This window comes from Pongo abelii, chromosome 4 (genome assembly GCF_028885655.2).
Source record: "Pongo abelii isolate AG06213 chromosome 4, NHGRI_mPonAbe1-v2.0_pri, whole genome shotgun sequence".
Taxonomy (NCBI): Eukaryota; Metazoa; Chordata; class Mammalia; order Primates; family Hominidae; genus Pongo; species Pongo abelii.
This window is the reverse complement of record NC_071989.2, coordinates 141,131,242-141,149,534: the sequence shown is the minus strand read 5'-3', so window position 1 is coordinate 141,149,534 and position 18,293 is coordinate 141,131,242. Positions and strand designations below refer to the sequence as shown.

Below are 18,293 nucleotides of genomic sequence, written 5' to 3'. Positions count from 1 at the left end.
CCGCCCTGTCTGGGAGGTGAGGAGCGCCTCTGCCCGGCCGCCCTGTCTGGGAGGTGTACCCAACAGCTCCGAAGAGACAGCGACCATCGGGAGCAGGCCATGAGGACGATGGCAGTTTTGTTGAAAAGAAGGGGGGGAAGTGTGGGGAAAGGAAGGAGAGATCAGATTGTTGCTGTGTCTGTGTAGAAAGGGGTGGGCATAGGAGACTCCATTTTGTTCTGACTAGGAGAAATTCTTCTGCCTTGGGATGCTGTTGATCTATGGCCTTTCCCCCAGCCCCGTGCTCTCTCAAACATGTGCTGTGTCAACTCAGGGTTAAATGGATTAAGGGCGGCGCAAGATGTGCTTTGTTAAACAGATGCTTGAAGGCAGCATGCTCTTTAAGAGTCATCACCACTCCCTAATCTCAAGTACCCAGGGACACAAACACTGCAGAAGGCCGCAGGGACCTCTGCCTAGGAAAACCAGAGACCTTTGTTCATGTGTTTATCTCCTGACCTTCTCTCCACTATTATCCTATGACCCTGCCATATCCCCCTCTCCGAGAAACACCCAAGAATCATCAACAAATACTTAATTAAAAAAAAAAGAAATAACACTTTGCCATGTGAGAAATGATTGTTATATTCACCTTTTGAGCCCTCATAGATAATTCTCACTCTTTTAGAAGTTCTGACCAGCAGCAGCATAAAATGAGAAAAATTTCGGCATTGTGGAATAGGAGGAAATTCTCCTGTTTACTCCTACAGAGTAGAGTGAATATATCCCAAAAGAAGGAAGTCACCTGTACTCTGAGCTTTTCCTTCTCATAGCTACTGGCCGGGACTGTGAGAAGTACATGTTTTGAAATATTTCCAATTAGAGATAAAAGACCATTTTAAAGATAATTTAGGGCTAGTCCCAGAGAGTTGTAATGCAGAACTGCCATACGGATGGCAGTTGGTCGTGATTTCTTGTTAGTTATAGGGAAAGAAAATGGAAACAGTAGATATAGTCTAGGATGATCAATTCAGTATTCACCACACGTTCTCTGGGCTCTGACATTAAGGCCCTTGTAGTCTAGAAAGGGAGATTTTATTTAATATTATATTTTACATACAACTTAAAGCCTTTTACTTATGTTATTTAATCCTGTAACATAGGTGCTATTCTTGTTCTCATTTTTAGGACCAGGGAAGGGAGGCATAGTTAAGTAACTTGCCTAGCTAAGGTTAAAAAGCTAGCAGGATTCCACCAGGAAGGTTTGCCATAGATCCAGCTTCCCTAACCACTGCTCTGCTCTATTTCTTGTAGATAACTTTAATACAGCATGGGAAACAGCAGCATAGAGAGAGGAGCAAAGTGAAAACATTGTCAGGAAGGTCCAGCGGGAAATCAGTCCACCTTGGGGACAAGCTGCACTTTGCCTAGGAGAGTGAGGAGGGGAAAGCCAAATCAGGGTGACAAGGTCAAACAGCAGAGCGGGGGCTCCTCTTAAGCCAGGTGTGCTAAGTCGAACGTGGTCTTTAGGCACCTCCAGTCAGCAGAAGTTTCTGAGTAGGAGAAACAGGTCAGGTTGCTTCTCAGCATACTGGGGTGAGGGGTGTGTGTGGAGGGTGGACCAACCTGGGATGAGGCCAGTGGGGGGTAGGGGGCAAACCTTGCCACATTCTCAGAAAGAGCAGAGAGAAAGGCAGAGGGAAGAGAAAGAAACGGGGTTTCAGAGGATTTGGGAGCTGCTTTTGTATGGATTGTCAGTGAGAAGGATACAGAACCTCCTAAGGCCTCCGACCCTGGCATAAGTGTTAATTTTCTGAATGTTTTGAGCAGTGACATTAGCGGAGAGAACGTGCACGCATTGGGAGCGGTCATCCTCTTTGCACAATGGTGGGACTCCATTAAGACGTTGTCCCAAGCCCTTGGGACAGGCAGGGTGATGGACACTTGCAATCTGACGCCTTGACCGTCGAGCTCTGCTTTTCTATTGCAGGAATCCCAACCTAAACTGCGCATCCTGCTCGTTGGTTGCACAAGGAGCCGAAGGCTGGTCCCTTGCCCGGGAAGGCCGCCTGGGCGGACGCGCGGGTCCCGCCGGGGTTCCCGCCCTAGCTCCGGCCGGAGCATCAGGTGGGGCCCAAGACACCCGCAGACTAGGCTGCCGCGGCCTCTCCCGGATCCGACGGGTCTCCCGCAGCTTGTCCACACTCTGGTTGGTGGTCCCAAAACATTTGCAGGCTCCAGCGGGTGGAGACGGCTTGGTGGGGGAGATCTCTAGGACGCACGCCGTGCCCCACTTCCCCCTCACGGGAAAGGCTTCCCAGCGCGCGGACCCAGGAGACTCTCACCCAGGCTTGGCCCCAGGCTCCACGGGACACGCAGAGGCCCGCCGGGCACCGGCCCCGAGCCCTTCGACACTGCCGTCCCGGTCCCCCAACGCGCGGACTACAAGTCCCAGCAGTCCCCGCAGTTGGCACCTCCCGCCTCGCCGCGGAGACCCCCGGCCGTCCAAGCGGCGGGGCTCCGGCTGCGCTCGTGGCCGGGCCGGGCGGGGAGGCCGGTCCCGCGGGCGGGGGCAGGGGCGGCTCCGCGGCTTCTCCCGCCGCCGCCGCCGCCAAGGGGAGTTTCCAGGAAGTGGCCATATTGGATCCATTCAGCCGCAGCCGCCCGGGCGGAGCGCGTCCCGCAGCCGGCTGGTCCCTGTCGCTGCCCCTGCGCTGGTCCCAGCCCACCCGCCCGGTGCGGAGCTCGCCATGGCGGCCACCGACCTGGAGCGCTTCTCGGTGAGGGCCCCGCTGGGCCGCGGCGCGCGCGGGAGGCGCGGGGCGCAGGAGGGGCCGCCCTGCAGCTGGCGGGGGGCGCGAAGCGGGCTGTCAGCGCCGCACGGCCGGGCCTCGACGCCGGGCCAGCTCGAGGACCCCGGCGCGGGCTCTCGGCCGCGCTGCGAGGGGTCCCGGAACGTCGGGCGGCCTGCCTTGCCGGGCGGCTGGTCGGGGTCGCTTCCTGGGGCGCAGGCAAGGCAAACCCCTTTCGCGGGAAGGAGCAAAGACCCGCCTGGCTCCGGGCAGGTGCGAAGACAGAGTGGCGCCCGCGGGGCCGCAGGTGAGGGTCCGGGACACTCCGGACCCTATCGCCCAGGGTGTTTCTTTCTGCACACTTGGGGAAGAGTCCTAGCTAGCCGCACAGGTGCTGCGGGGTAGGTACAGCCGGGGAGGATGGAGGCCCCAGGATCCGAGGGAGTCTCCCACACAAGCTTAGGACAGTTGCAGACTTGAGTCCTGAAGACCCCTGGCCTGCTTTTCCTTCCTCCCCCGCTCCCCTCTGCCCCCGCTCCCCACGCCGGAATCCGGGGTGCGACTCCAGGCAGGTCAGGCCTTAGTGGTCGGGTCTGCGGCAGCCATTCGCCAGGAGCTGGAGGGATTCCAGACTCAGCCCAGTGGACGTTTATTTGGGCTCCAGTCCAGGTCCTCAGAAGGTTGACGTCCCTGGTGGTCCCTGCAGGGGTCTCACTGGGCCTGAGCCTGCCGATAGCCAACTTACTAAAGGTTTTCATAATTCACTCGGGGGAGGGAGGCCTTTGGGGGGGTTGTATCTGGACATCCCCTGCTGTCTAAGGCTGGATCTGGGTGTGTCTGGGAGGCTAGGCTGTGACAGTGAAGGAAGCTGTGTCCTCTTGCCAGCATGTGAGGCCCTGGTCGGCTGGAAGGGGGAGGAGGGGGAGAAGGAGGAGGAGGAGGAGGGAGGCCCAGGGCTGTTGGAGGGAAGGGGGAATTCTGAATATGTGAACGATAACGAATTGGTTCTGGGGCTAAATAAGGGAGCCAGGACTTATGTAATTAATGCTATAAATACTGTCATCCCAATTTGTATATGTAAATTTTCCGTTTAATCTGAAAATACATTTCTTAGTCTACTTTGGAAATGTGCATGACTAAAGCAGGAGCTCTTGGTTTCATAATTTCTAGACTCGGGTGTTTTATTCCCATTGGAGAGGGGGCTGTATGTCAGTTAAGTCAGTTTAAATACATGAGGAACAGATTCAGAGGCTGGGCTACTCAGAGATTCACTTCGCCCCGTATTATAAATTGGAATTTATGTACCAGAGGAGGGCAGTGCCTGAATCCTAACAGACCTGCTGATTAGCTGGAGGCCAAGAGACCCGTGAGTGCCTGGGTGTCTCTGCATGTGTGTCTGTGTGCATTTTCTGTGCCCAGCTGAGCAGAAAGTTATGTCTAGGTCTTGTCTGTGGCCAGAAGTTTAACAGTTGATCTTGCAGGTGGGAGAGGTATGTAGAGAAACCAGAATCAGACAGCCTGATAGGAATCCTAGACACTCCTTGTTGGCCATGTGACCTTGAGAAGGTTGTTTAACCCCTTGGTGCTCTCATGTGTATAATGGGATAGAAATATTACTTCCCTCATAGAGGTATTGTGAGGATTCAACAAGAGAATCCGGGGGAGGTACTTAGCGCTGTGTCTGGCACATGGTAAGGACACAATAAATAATATATGCTACTTATTGTCCACGTGGATGTGAGGACTGGCCCCCTATGTAAGAAGGGAGCAGAGGATGCATTTGCCCTGTTCATGGCACTCTCTGTAGAGCTTCCATCCCTGCTCGTCCAGACATGGTCCTCAGAGGGTTAGCTGAGAGGCCAGGCTGTGGGCTGGTCAAGCCTTCCCCTGGGGTCGTGTGTTTGCTCTCGGACCATTCCTGTGAGGAGTTTGGGTATTAGCTGCGGGGTGGCCAGGGCACAGAGAGGGGACTGACTCAGGCAAGGGCGTAGAGACTGAGCGCAGGGCCTTGGTTGCTATGCCAGCTTCAGCTGGAGGGATGGACACCTTCCACACCCTCTGCACTTTGGGCTGTCAGCCTCCTGGAAGGGCTTGGATAGGGTTGGATTTGGGTGGAGACCTTGGGTGGAGTTTGGCCTGAATTTAAGTCTGGACTCCATTCACCCTTCCTGGCTTGTCATCTTGGGAAAATCATTTCTGCCTTTATCTTGCTGTTAAATGGGCAGAGCCACACTGGTTCCTCAAAGAGTTTATGGAGGGTTAATTGCAGTCCGTGGCATGTTTGGAAATATGCTGAGGTGTCTCGCAAGCCCCAGGATGTGATGGAGCCGTGACAGGTCTACACTGTCCCTCTGGCCAGCTCAGTGGTCAGACTAGCCCTGCAGGCCTGAGAATTGTCCTGACCTGGAGCTTAGACAGCATACAGAGTTGTACTTTGAGATGGATGTGTGCTGGGTTCCTGTGTGCTCGCATAGCATGGTGTACACACCACAGGCCAACAGCCTTGGCATCCTGACTGGGCTCTGCTCCACCCTAGATCAGTATTGGGGTGAGGGTTGGCATCCCCTGTGTGTGGGTGTGTGGAGCAGCCCTCTGAGGAGGGTGTGTTGCCCCTTGCCCTCCTTGGGCAGCCAGACTCCTGTCCACTCTTGCTGTGTCCCTCCTCCTAACCGGAACCTTGACTCTGGGGCTCAGCCCTTCCTTCCCCGAGGGCCAGCTCCGGTGTTTTCTCCTGCCAGAATCTCACAGGTTCAGACCCCGTGGTGAGCGACCCTTTAGGGCTTGGGGAAAGTGAAGCTGAGGGGGAGAGGAAGAAACGTGCAGCACGCAGCCTCACACTGGCGTTCTTCCCAGCCAGTCACTTACCCCATCTCTGCTTTATCCCCAGCACCATCTGTCACTTCCGTTGTCACCCCCACAATCTTGATACTTCCCCAAGAAGCAGGCTCTCCAGGGAGTACCTAGTCCCTCCTGAAGCAGGAATTGAGAGCCCGCACCCAAGTGGGGCTCAAGGTCTCTGTCAGAGTGGTATCTCCCCATCTTGTAAAAACGGCCAGTAGCCTCCTTGCTGAGCCATGCCGAAGAAAAAAGGGAGCTGAGCAAGAGATGCCTGTGCAGCTCTCAGGGCACATGTGAGCACCACCTGCAGAGCCGCAGCTCTGCCCTCTCCCCCAGGAGGTGAGTCTGCCTGCCCTCCCTCCTTCTTGGGCATCAGACCATGCTATGTGTGCCCACCTTAGGAAGGTCTGCTTGGGGTCTTGATTGCAGTGGGTCAGAGCTGCGGGGCTGATGGGAAGCATTGGTCATCCCAGGGAGCACATGCTAAAAGACTGACCATGATAGGAACAGAGAGGATGGCAAGGAGGAGACTGAGCTCAGGGCCAAGGAGGAGGGAGACTGGATGGAGCCTGGGAACCAGGCTTGTGTCAAAAACCTTGGATGGCAAGGAGGGCAGTGGGTGCTTTGAGCGCATTATCTTGTTGATGCCAACAGCCCAAGGTTGGGTGAGGATGCAGACTTTGGTCATTGGCTAGTAAAGGTAGGGGGAACAAGATCCAAATTCCAATACCAGAGATGACAGAGAGGGTGAATACCTTGGCGTTTTGAGCCCTCGGATGGGCTAGGTGGAAGCATATTTGGGGCAGTAACTACCACAAATGTCTCTGTGGCTCAAGTCCAGCTACCAGAGGCGAGCAGCTGCAGGATGATAGAGCAAAGGGCCTGAGGGCCAGCTGGCCTCTGTGTGTCCCTTGCAGCCTCCCCAGCCTTCCTGCCTCTGTACTGCCAGCTTGGGTTTCAGGATCCCCAGGCATGGCCCCCAAGGCAAAAGCTTTGCCAGATAACCAGATGCAGATCTATGCATGCAGGAGGGAGACACATCTGCCTGGGGAAGAGACGCCCTCCCAAGGTCTCCATGCCCTTGTGGTAGAGCTGGGGCACTCTGTTGGCTTCTTTTGGAGCCATCTGGACCTTCAGAGCTCCTCTAAGAACTGGGGCTGGGAAGAGGCAGCGGAGGACGGGGCAGGAGGCATCTTGGCTCTGTGTGCAGTTGCCCTACATGTTCTTGGGGCAAATTAGATATTCTCAGGACACACGGCTTTCAGGTGTTCCCTATCCTAGAGGTCAAATTAGAGGGACAGAACCAGCAGAGGAAGGTACAGGGGCCCATGTCTGCTGGCAGGTGGCTGGCTGTTTTCTGAGGGGGCTCCAGGGCTTGGGCTGCCTGATGCTTGGGGTTCAGGAGGGGCTGTGGGTATGGACCCAAGCCCACTTGCCAGACCTGGCTCTGACATTCTGCCTGGTGTTGGAGTGAACGGACAAGCAGCAGAGAAGTATAGCAGTGCCACCCCCATACCTCTGCCAACCCGTATTGGTGCCCATGCATTCCTCCGTCCCTTTCCAGCACTGGCATCCATCCTGGGGTTGGACAGAAGATGGGGCACCTTTGCTGCCCACATTCTTCCTCCAAGGGTTTCATTTGCTGTGAAACAGAGGCTGCCTTCTCCTGCCAGTGATACCCAGACCACTCATGGCTTTCGCTGTTACAAGGCAGTGGTGGCTGCCACTGGAGTCCCTGAGCTAAGTAAGAAAATATGAATGCCTGGAGTTCTAGTACATTCTGCAGCCCAGAGCGCCTTCCCCATCTCCTCTGTGGTGGGATAGACCACTCCCTCTCAGGCAGCACAATAAAGGCCAAGAATGTGTCTGTCCTAGGCCTGGGGGTTGGGGTGGCGAGTACTGGCCCAGCTACCAGTAACTCTGCTGTTAGCTTCCTGGAAATCTGATTTTGATGGGAAAAGCTTGAAACACACTATCCCAAATTAATAAGCTCCAGTCTGGCTGGCTGTGTGCAGAAAGGAAAGACTGCCTCTTAGTGAGACAGAGAAACAGAGAGAAAGGAGTATTGGGGTCAGGGGATGGTTTTGCTCCCAAAATTCCTTCTCTTCCCAGGATGGGTGGAGTAGGACTAGCCTTGCGAGGATGATTGGCTTCCTGTTACCTTGACTGCCGTCATGCTGGGACCATGGAGGGTGATCCTTGCTTGAATCTTCTCTCAAGTTTTCTGTTGCCACTGTAGGAGAAAGATGCTTTGGCTCCCAGGTGTCCTCTTGATTTGGGACAGGTATATCCTGCCTCTAGTCTTCCCTTCCTGGCCCCGGGTAGCAGCATCCCACCCCCACCCTCCCACATATGTCTCCTTGGTTATTTCCCGTAACCTCTGACCTGGGCTTAGAGGCTTGCTGTGGAATCCTGGGACCAGAGCCGAAGCCTTTCCTGGGAAAATTCCTAGGATTCCTCTCAGGCTCAAGGACAGTTGTGCTTATGACCGCGACCACGGGTTCTGGCTAGAGGTCTCTGCTCTGGCTATTTAAGGCCCAGGCTGCTGGGAGGAGCTGGAGCCGGGGCTAGCATAGTTTGTGCCAGGAACATGGGTGGAGAAAGTTTCCAGTGGTCCATTGACTCCTGGGTCCATTGCTCAGTTACTTAATAGGGCCACCCCCAGGGCTGGAGCTCCCCTGGGGAGTGGGCTTCCTGTCTGCCTCACTGGGTATACAGGTGAGTGGGTGCTAGGCATGGGAGCCCAGAGGAAGAAAAGCATCCACAGTCCAAGGCACTGGAGAACTCTGGAAGGCCTGGGGTCTGGGGGCTGCTCTTTGTCCATTACTCAGTAGCCAATCCACCTATGGTGGGGTATCCTTTCTACTCCCACTGCAACAACCAGCCTAGTTTGGGGGTTTAGATCACAGGGGTCTTTATTCACCCACAGCTTCTCCAGCTCAGTTGGTTTAGAGATTCAGTAGATTGCCAGTTCCTTCTGGATAAAAAACCTTTTTTTGTGTGTGGGCAACCATGAGATGCAATTTCTTCCCAGATCCCACCTTGTTTCTTGGTAAAAGGGACAGCTCCTCTTGGCTGGTGATGAGTGCTGCTCTAGGAGGCTCAGACAGAGCATTTCCTGATCAGGAAAAGGGCGTCCTAGTTATCCACTGGGCTGCATAACAAAATGCTGTTCTCTACTTTGTCTTGTGCGGCCGGGCATGGAGGCACGCAGCCGGCCTGAGAAGTTATTATTTTGGTTGTTGTCTTTGATGTGCCAAAGAAATGATGACACAGAAGCCTGGGGCCTGGCTCAGGAGCCAAAAGCTTGTTAGTGATTAGAGAGGGGATAATGGCCCCATGGAGTTTCTCATTGCATATGTAGAGCTCAGAGCTGCCAACTCTCTCTATCCTGGGACTTTGAAGACATGTAGAACGCTCACCCCTGTGTGAGCACCTCAGGGAGCTGGGTGTGTGGAATGAGCCAGAGGCTTTGGGTCCACCTCTCTCTGGGGTCCAAGTTAAGTTGTCCTGCCTGAAGGCTCCTCCCCACAGAGCAGTCTGCCATGGGGCTTCCTGACTTGAGAATGGAGCCTGGCTGCAGGGTCCGTCCAGCTCACCCTCCCACCAGAGCCAGCTTATAGACCAGCCGGCCTTTGGCCCACACCAGCCCCCTGACATGTTGTATTGGGCCCTCGTGGTATTCTCAGTTTGTATTGGTTGTCAATCTTTAAAAATTACAGAATTTCACATAAAAATATAGATTTCTGGGCCAGGCATGGTGGCTCACACCTGTAATCCCAGCACTTTGGGAGGCCAACGCAGGTGGATCACCTGAGGTCAGGAGTTCAAGACCGACCTGGCCAACATAGTGAAATCCCGTCTCTACTAAAAACACAAAAATCAGCCAGGCGTGGTGGTTGTGTGCCTGTAATCCCAGCTACTGGGGAGTCTGAGGCATGAGAATTGCTTGTACCTAGGAGGCGGAGGTTACAGTGAGCTGAGATCACACCACTCCAGCCTGGGTGACAGAGCCAGACTGTGTCTCAAAAAATACATATATATATACACACACACACACACACACACACACACACATATATATATATATGTATGTATGTATATATATAGAGAGATTTTTGGATTCTCTTTAAAAATGGGAAGATTTGGCAACACTAGATCTGTGTTCCCACAGTTGGCTGGAGTTGTGGAACTGCGGCCACCATGGATTGAGCATAAGCACAGGCTCTCCAGTTCTGTGCCATTCCCACCTCTCCCCGGGAACCCCCACACTTGGCCAAGTTAGCGGCTGTCTTTCATCCAGCAGGCGGGGAGTGATGTGACTAGAAGCGTGGGTTTCACAGTCATGTTGTCTCCATTCAGATCCTGGCTTTGCTCTCCTGAGCAGTGTGGTCTTGGGCAAATTACACACTCTTCTGATGCCTCTATTGTCTCATCTGGACAATGGGGAGGCTGCTACAGCCTATGTCATGGGGCTGATGTGTGGACTAAATTAGATTAAATTAGGGTTGCGCATAGCAAGCATGCAATACATGTTAGTTATGTCTGTTGTTGTTGCCATTGTTATTAAGGTGCTGCTCCCCTTCACCTATATATGTTACCTGCCTGGCTTCTAAAGGCATTTGAGTTTAGGCTTAGCCCTCTGAGGTCAAGGATCTGATGTCCTCATCTTTTCATTGGCAGCCATCTTAGTTCCTGGCACACAGCAGACATGTCCAGTGCGTGTGTGTTGAGTGACTGAATGAATGAGTTGGAAGCCTGCTAAGGACAGGGGAGGCAATGTAGCAGAGTGGTTTGGGACAAGAGCTTGGTCTGTTCTCAGGTCCCTGCTCTGCCCTGGTTAGTTCCCTAGCTTCTGTGTGCTTCAGTTTTCTCCCCTGTAAAATGGGGATAATCATGGAGTCTGTCATCCACAGTGAGGAAGGACCAAGTGAGAGCCTGGGTGTAAATCACTTGGCTTAGTTCACACATGGTGGGCCTCAGTGAGGTGTTGGTATCATCTCAGACGTCCATTCCTTCCTTTGGTTGTGAATACTGAGATGTTTTACCTTCCACACTGTCCCTCCTTTCCTGGCTCTCCTGGCTTTCTCCCTGTTCCTCTGCATCCAAAGAGTTTTACTTTGGATCTTATGGCACTGAAGATGTTTCAGTTGCAAGTAATAGATAATACCACTCAACTAGCCTCAGCAATAAAGAGGATATGGCCAGGGGTAAGGGGAAAAGCCCAGAGATAGGGCAGACTCTGGCTCCCTCTTTTCTCTGTGATTTTCTTGGCTCTGCCATCCTGTGAGTGGACTACAGCCTTAGGCTAGCTCCCCTAATGGTCTCAAGATGGTCATAAAGGCTCAACCTGCGTCACTTGCCTGTACCTGCTCCGATCATGGCATCATGCTGATGGGCTCCCACCCTGGGAGTTGGAGCTGTGGTCTCACCCACCAAATTGCAGGGCTGGTAGCCACTGGGACACCTAACTTTATTTCTGAGTCATGGTAGCTGAGATGTGCAGGAGGTCCTTCAGGGGCTGCTGGTTCCTCCTAGGTTGTAACCCCACTCAGGTTGGTAGAGATGCCTGGGGCAGGCACCCTGGAGTGAGCAATGCAACTTAGATCACATGTCGATGCCAAATCTGTGATCAGGGAGTTGGCATTAGTGAGAGTTACCCCTCGGTAAAGCCTGGAGGTCAGATCAGTCTCCTGGGACCAGGTAACAACACTGCCTCCATCAGGGCCAGTGGCCATTCTGTGTCTGTACATGTGTGTGTGCATGCATGCTCCATAGACTCATACCCCTGACTGGTCCCCGGGGCTCCTAAACAGATATTGCCCCAGATGTGTGGCCCCTGCAATAACAGAGTGTAGCCTGGGCAACAACTTAGGGATGATGACCTCCCTGTACCCAACACTTCCACAGAGAGAGCCAAGCTGTGTGAGAGGAGGCCACTCTGCAGTTGCTGTGTGTGGATAGGTGGTTTATGTGAGACCCACCCCAACAACCCCCAGTGCTACACTTAGCCTCTGGAGCCTAGAACTGTGAGAAAGTGGGGGAAAACAGGAATGGAATGGCCTCTGCTTCTCAGTAAGTGCTCTGCGGCTGCGCGCGCGCGTGTGTGTGTGTGTGTGTGTGTGTGTGTGTGTGGTTTCCAGACACAGCTGATTTGGTGGGGTTTGGCGGCAGACTACAGGATGTTGGATTGCATCCTGATTGTGTCACCCCTTGGAAGAAGAGGATGAATAAACACATAGCCTTCTCTGCAAGCACAGCACGCCTTAAATTTTGGAGATTTTCAGTCTTGCCTGAAAAGAAAAAAGCTCTAGACCGACTGTTGTGTCCTCCATTTGATCCTCAAGCTGCCACAAGGAGGTGGACCAGAGAGTAAATAATGAAGCTCTGTGTAAGGTGGGCAGGTGCTCTGATGCCGTAGCAATTGGAGGCTGTGTTCAGTAACTTATAAATGGTAGCATCGTCCAGCATGTTGGGCATAGTAATGGGAGGGAGGGAAGAATAGAAAACCGGACCTCCCCAACCTGCAGCCAGCATCGAGAAGCTCATAGAATAGGTAGAGAATCAAGATGCATTAACAACGGATAACCAGTAGTACTAGGAAACAGGATAACTGCCAAGTGAGGGGTCTGGAACATAAGTGCTTGGGGGCCAGGTGAGAGTGGCTGCCAAGGAAAAAGTAGAGTAGCTGTAGAGCCCAGGGGAGGGGCAGAGTTTGAAAAGAGAGCTCAGAGTTACCAGCTGGGCTGGAACCAGGCCAGTGAGGAAGGCCTGGAACACCATGCTAAGGGCTTTGGACCTGACCCGGCACCTCCTAGGCTTCATTAACTACTTTTATGTGGGCACCAATGAGAGGAAACTGCCTTTGGGACCTCCTTGTCCAATTATGTTTGCAGCCCTAAGAAGATCTGGGCTTGAGGGGGGAGATTGGGACATGATGCTTTGGGGCTAGGTGACGGGGAGAAAGGGTCAGCTATAAGAAAAGAGGCTCCATTGAGAGAGAGTCATGGGAGAAAGCAGGTTTAGTGGTAGCCCTGACTTGTTTGAGGGGATGGTACAACTGTCCAGAGGGGCTATGTGGGGTCTAGGTTGCCAGCACCCACACTTGGGAGTCACTGATGCAAGGCTGCTGTGGAGAGGTAGACATCAGTTGTGGAGAAGGTTGGGTTTCAGTGCCAAGGTTCTCTGGTTGGGAGGGAAGGATGGCCAGAGGGGTTCAGGCCAAGGCAGTGGGCTGTGGCACAGGTCAGCTGCTCAGGTGCTGAGGAGATGCTTCTGTGGGGCAGGAGTCAGGGCCCCCCATCCGTTCCTGACCCCGAGTCTGTATCCACATCTGCACAAGGGCTGCCACTGGCCCTATCTCCTGGGCTGTCCTCAGCTGGACCTGCTTCCCCACCCTGCGGCTATGGGCGGGAGAGACTCTGAATCCGCTGCCCCTTCCTCTCCTTCCTCTTTCTAGCTGTCTCAGGGCAGTGGGGCTCAGGAATGGAGGAGGCATGACTGCACAACATGGAGCTGCCTAAGGTCTGCCCTCCGGAGGGGCTGAGCCTGGGAACCTTCCCTCGGGCAGCATTTTACCCCATTCCAGGGAGTCAGAGAAACCAGCCACACAAGTTGGAGTGTGACTATGACCCTCTGCTTCGGGTCCTCGTGGTTTCTTTTTATAGAGCGGTGGGCCAGCTCCAGTGGCCCCAGCTCACTCGGGGCCTGCTGCTCAGCTCTCCGCTAAGGCCAGGCCTCCACATTCTCGCCTGGAACCTTCTGTCTAGACAACCAGGGCTGAGATGGGGGTGGAAGGGTGGCAGGAGTCAGGAGCCAGGAGCTGGGGGTCTCTAGAGAATACCACTGAGGCAGAAGGGAGGAGGCTTCAGAGTCTCAGTCCCTTTGGAACCCACCCCTGAGCCCCAATGGGGGGTTGTGTGAGTGAGGGCCGGCTCCTTTAGCAGGGTCCATGCATGAGTCCCACACATGGGTGTGTGAAGAGCAGGGGTGAACATGGAGGGCCACGAGCCCAGCTGATAGAGGAGGCCCCTCTGAGGGAGCATGCTTGTGAGGGGGTCGGACCAGACGTGGCCCTGCTTGAGTCCTGCCTCAGTGGGAGGGCCTGGGAGGACTAGGCAGGGGCAGCATCCCCCCTCTCCTAGAGCTGGCTGCAGGAACAGACACACTTTCCAATCTGGTACTCTGGGACCATCTGGGGCCTCCTGAGTAGGAAAACAGGTGGGCCCTTATGGGTAGCAGCCACAGCCCCTGGGGCCACCTATGCCAGGAGACATGGAGCCCTCAGCCCAGGCATCCCTGGGCATCCCAGGTGGAGCAAAGCTACAGAGTGGAAGGGCCTTTCTCCCTGGGGGCATCAGGCTCCCTCCGGGGGAACTTGGCCTGGAGTTGGTGCTTGGGTGTACTCAGGGTGTGTCTGAGATTTGTTGAGAATTCAGACATCGGGCGGGGCTGCTTCACTGTTTTAACTCAGATTTAGCGCCCGCCCCCGCAGCTTGACCTTTCTTCCCCAGGGGGCTCATGTCTTGCTTTATTTCTCTCTTGGCAGAATGCAGAGCCAGAGCCCCGGAGCCTCTCCCTGGGCGGCCATGTGGGTTTCGACAGCCTCCCCGACCAGCTGGTCAGCAAGTCGGTCACTCAGGGCTTCAGCTTCAACATCCTCTGTGTGGGTGAGTGTCAGGGCCTGGCCTCAGAGAGAGGTTGGGTGAGAACCTCCTGGGAGAGGGGATGCTTCTGACCTCCTGTTGAGCCGCAAGGGGGCTTCCCAGGCAGAGTGAAACTTTGGGGGTGTCAGGACGAGGATTTGATTGATGTCTCTGCCAGAGTCAAGGATAGAGTTAGAGCCAGGGCCTGACACAGCATTGTCATGAAGAGTAAACCGGATCGGGCACATGAAAGTGCTTTGTAAACTGTGGGTGTTTATCACAGAGATTTAGGTTCATTTATTCATTTGTTTGTTCATTTAAAAAACTGTACTCATTTACTGCTTCCCACCCTGTGTCAAGGACGTTATGGTAAACAGCTCTGCCCCTCATCACCATATCCTATGGTAAGTGCTCCAGCACGCATGTGAACAAATACAGCCCCAAGCAGAAAGGCTCTCGGAGGTTCCCTGGGACTCCCAGAAGGGCACAAAGTGCTCTTCTGGTCCCTCTGCAGGTGCCCTTCAGGAAGCAGCCCATCCTGAGTTCCCCCAGCTAAAGCCATGTGGAGGAGCTAGGGCTGTCCGGGGCGCATGGGTTGAGCCACTGGTGGCTTTAGACCCTGGCCCTCTTGGTCCCATGACTACCCTGGTCCTGGGAGGGGTGTTGTGTAGAGCAGGTTATGTGTGAGGTGATTGGGTCTGCAGTGGTGTCTACACAGCTGCCTGGCTCTGCCTCTTCCCTGCTCCCTGAGGAAATACATCACACATCACACACAGCTATGTCTTCTGTCCCAGTCCACCTTTTGGCTCTTTCTTCCACAGGTTATTTCTGAGGCCACAGGAAAAGATAGTTCCTGGGGAATGGGGGTGATGAGGGATGGGGTGGGCGGCCTGCCCTTTCTCTTATCCAGGGGCCATGGATGCCTGAGCCCCGCCTGGCCTAGCCGCCAGTCAAGGACAGCCCATTTCCAGCCTGTGACACCCACTTCTTCCCCTCCTGTCCTCACTGCCCAGGGGAGACCGGCATTGGCAAATCCACACTGATGAACACACTCTTCAACACGACCTTCGAGACTGAGGAAGCCAGTCACCACGAGGCATGTGTGCGCCTGCGGCCCCAGACCTACGACCTCCAGGAGAGCAACGTGCAGCTCAAGCTGACCATTGTGGACGCCGTGGGCTTTGGGGATCAGATCAATAAGGATGAGAGGCAAGAGGCGGGAAGGGCGGCCCCACCCAGCCTCCTCCCACCCCACCTACATTGGCCCCCATACCAGTAGCCCAGCCCTCACACTGCAGGGGGCCAGGGAGGGCCTCTTGGGGAATATCTGAGGCTCTGTGGTCACCAACAGACCAGTTACTCCTTTAGGTGTCTGAAGAAGGGGTCAGCTGCCTGTATCCAGTCAGGGATCTCAGGCAGAAGCTGTTCCCAGAAATAAAAGGCCAGGGGGCAGCCTGGCTTGGCCCCAAGCCCTGAGCCCCCCAAGCCCCAAGCCCCTGATCTCAGCTGGCAGCCTCCTGGGTGATGGAGCTGTCTGTAGTTACAGGCCCATAGTTGACTACATCGATGCGCAGTTTGAAAATTATCTGCAGGAGGAGCTGAAGATCCGCCGCTCGCTCTTCGACTACCATGACACAAGGATCCACGTTTGCCTCTACTTCATCACGCCCACAGGGCACTCCCTGAAGTCTCTAGATCTAGTGACCATGAAGAAACTAGACAGCAAGGTATCCCTGTCCCCACCTGCTGTCACAGGCTCCATAGTCTTCTGCTGCGATGCGATGTGGTGGCTGCCTCATGCCTGTCCACCATGGTCCTCAGGGACCTGGTGGGGGGCTTGTGGGTGGCCCCCCATTGGCTCGGTCCTCTCTCTGTCTTGCGTCTGTCCCTCCTGCTCCAGTGGCCCCCATTGCTCTGGGCTCATTCTCCAGAGTCCTGTGCCCTGGGTCTGACCCTGAGCCCCTTGCTTGCAGCTGAATCATTCTCATTCTCAGCCTTGCTGGCCCCTCCCACTCTCGATAGTGTTTGTTCCCCTTCACTCCAGGGAACCTCCCTTCCCATCTCAGCCTCTTCTCTGCTCATTTTCTATCTCTCAATTCCTAATTTCTAGCTCCTCCTTTCACTTCCCCCTTCCTCCCTGACATAAATGTCCTTTGGCTCCTTCTGAGCCCATCAGGGAGAGGAGAGTTAAGGCCCAGAACTGGGATGTGAATGAGGGGTGGGTACTGTAGGGGTAGAGAAGGGAGGCAGCTTCATGGGAAGGACTGGAAGGGCTGTGCATCTTGAAGGGCATGTGGCCCCACATCCCTTGTCAGCTCTCACGTGACTGCCCTCCCATCTCAGGAGTTCATTTTTATTGTGAAAAACAGGATAGCCTGGGCCTGGGAGATTTTGGGATCTTCTTATGGCTACTGCTGATGGGTCCTTTTACCTGCTTAGTAGGGAGCACAGCCCCCCACCACTCCTTCTGTCAGGCCCCAGGCCAATTAAGACCTTCAAAGGATTCTGGGTCAAAGCTGGGTATGCCTAGGGGGACCAGTTTTGGGGCTGGATGGCAATTTTGGGGAACCAGGGCTGTAAGAAGCACTGCAGCCAATTGTTGAAACTCATCAGAATGGCCACAGGTGGCTGGGTTTGCACTATGGCTGCCCGTGGGAGTGGCTCCATCTCTCTGGCCTCCTTCCCCCTGCCCAGGGATATGGCCTGGGCATGGCTATCCATATCCTGGGCATGGCATGGGAACCATTGCTCAAAAGAGCCAACCAGCCTGCTGTCCCCTCCCCTGATCCTGGCAGGTGAACATTATTCCCATCATCGCCAAGGCTGACACCATCTCCAAGAGCGAGCTCCATAAGTTCAAGATCAAGATCATGGGCGAGTTGGTCAGCAACGGGGTCCAGATCTACCAGTTTCCCACGGATGACGAGGCTGTTGCAGAGATTAACGCAGTCATGAATGTGAGCGTTGGGCGAGGGCCTCAGGGCCCTGGGGCCAGAGGGCGAGGAGCCGGCACAGATCTGACACAGCCCCAGGAGACTCTTGTTCCCCAGGATTCCAGCCTTAGCTTCTCCAGGACAGAAGGGTGGGCATCTGGAGCTGGCCAGTCCTACATCTGTGGGCAGGGGACAGGAGGAATCTGATAGTGGGCCTACACCGAGGACCCCAGGTTTGGGTGTCATAAGATCTGGACTCATGGAGGAGCCTGCAAATGGAAGGAGTTGAGCAGGCTTAAGGGTTTGGGAACCTGGAAGGGAGCCAGGCTCACAGGTCCTTTCAGGGAGCTCTAATGGCCCCTGGGAGGCCCGAGTGCTGAAAGAACAGCCTGGAGAATCAGGAGCACCAGGGAGGGGGTTGAGGGTTCAGCCCACTCCCCTGTTTGGAGTTCTGGGACATTTCTCCAGAAGAGAGCCAGGAAGTAAGCATCTGGCCCTGGAGCCTTTGTTCAGGTCTGGCTGCCCCTCCCTAGGACCCAGGGGCAGGGAGGGAGAGTCTGCCATTAGTCTGTGTCAGCTCAGGGCTTACGCATACCCGGGCCCCTTTCCAGGCACATCTGCCCTTTGCCGTGGTGGGCAGCACCGAGGAGGTGAAGGTGGGGAACAAGCTGGTCCGAGCACGGCAGTACCCCTGGGGAGTGGTGCAGGGTGAGTGTGGACGGGAAGTGCATCCTGGGGGTAGAACTGAGTTCCCTGGCCTGCCCTGCTGCCTGTAGTACCCTGTGCTGTTTCCTCCTCATGCCCACCTGCGTGCCCACCCTGACTCTGGAGTGTGCCCGCCTGCATGCCTGCCTGATACCCCACCGGCCCTCTGCTTTCAGTGGAGAATGAGAATCACTGCGACTTCGTGAAGCTGCGGGAGATGTTGATCCGGGTGAACATGGAAGACCTCCGCGAGCAGACCCACAGCCGGCACTACGAGCTCTACCGGCGCTGCAAGTTGGAGGAGATGGGCTTTCAGGACAGCGATGGTGACAGCCAGCCCTTCAGGTGACAGCCTGAGCCAGAGTGAGCCTGTCTTCACAGCTGTGGCCAGATACCACCCT

At 54.9% G+C, this 18,293-nt stretch overlaps 1 protein-coding gene across 6 annotated transcripts in view; it reads left to right on the top strand.

Annotated features, from left to right (window-relative positions):
• Window positions 1–2,468: 2,468 nt before the first annotated feature.
• Window positions 2,469–18,293, top strand: part of SEPTIN8 (septin 8) — a 26,994-nt gene continuing 11,169 nt past the window's right edge. For 2 of the 6 annotated variants that reach the window (XM_063724248.1, XM_054555936.2), the window contains exons 1-7: window positions 2,535–2,759; window positions 14,158–14,278; window positions 15,268–15,463; window positions 15,801–15,981; window positions 17,050–17,211; window positions 17,799–17,895; window positions 18,069–18,237. In XM_063724248.1, coding sequence (XP_063580318.1) covers window positions 2,730–2,759; window positions 14,158–14,278; window positions 15,268–15,463; window positions 15,801–15,981; window positions 17,050–17,211; window positions 17,799–17,895; window positions 18,069–18,237 — 956 coding nt within the window. In that variant the 5' untranslated portion in view covers window positions 2,535–2,729. Of the gene's footprint in view, window positions 2,760–14,157; window positions 14,279–15,267; window positions 15,464–15,794; window positions 15,982–17,049; window positions 17,212–17,798; window positions 17,896–18,068; window positions 18,238–18,293 lie in introns of all 6 variants that reach the window. The other 4 variants (XM_054555935.2, XM_054555937.2, XM_024246980.3 and 1 more) reach the window with 3 other exon arrangements.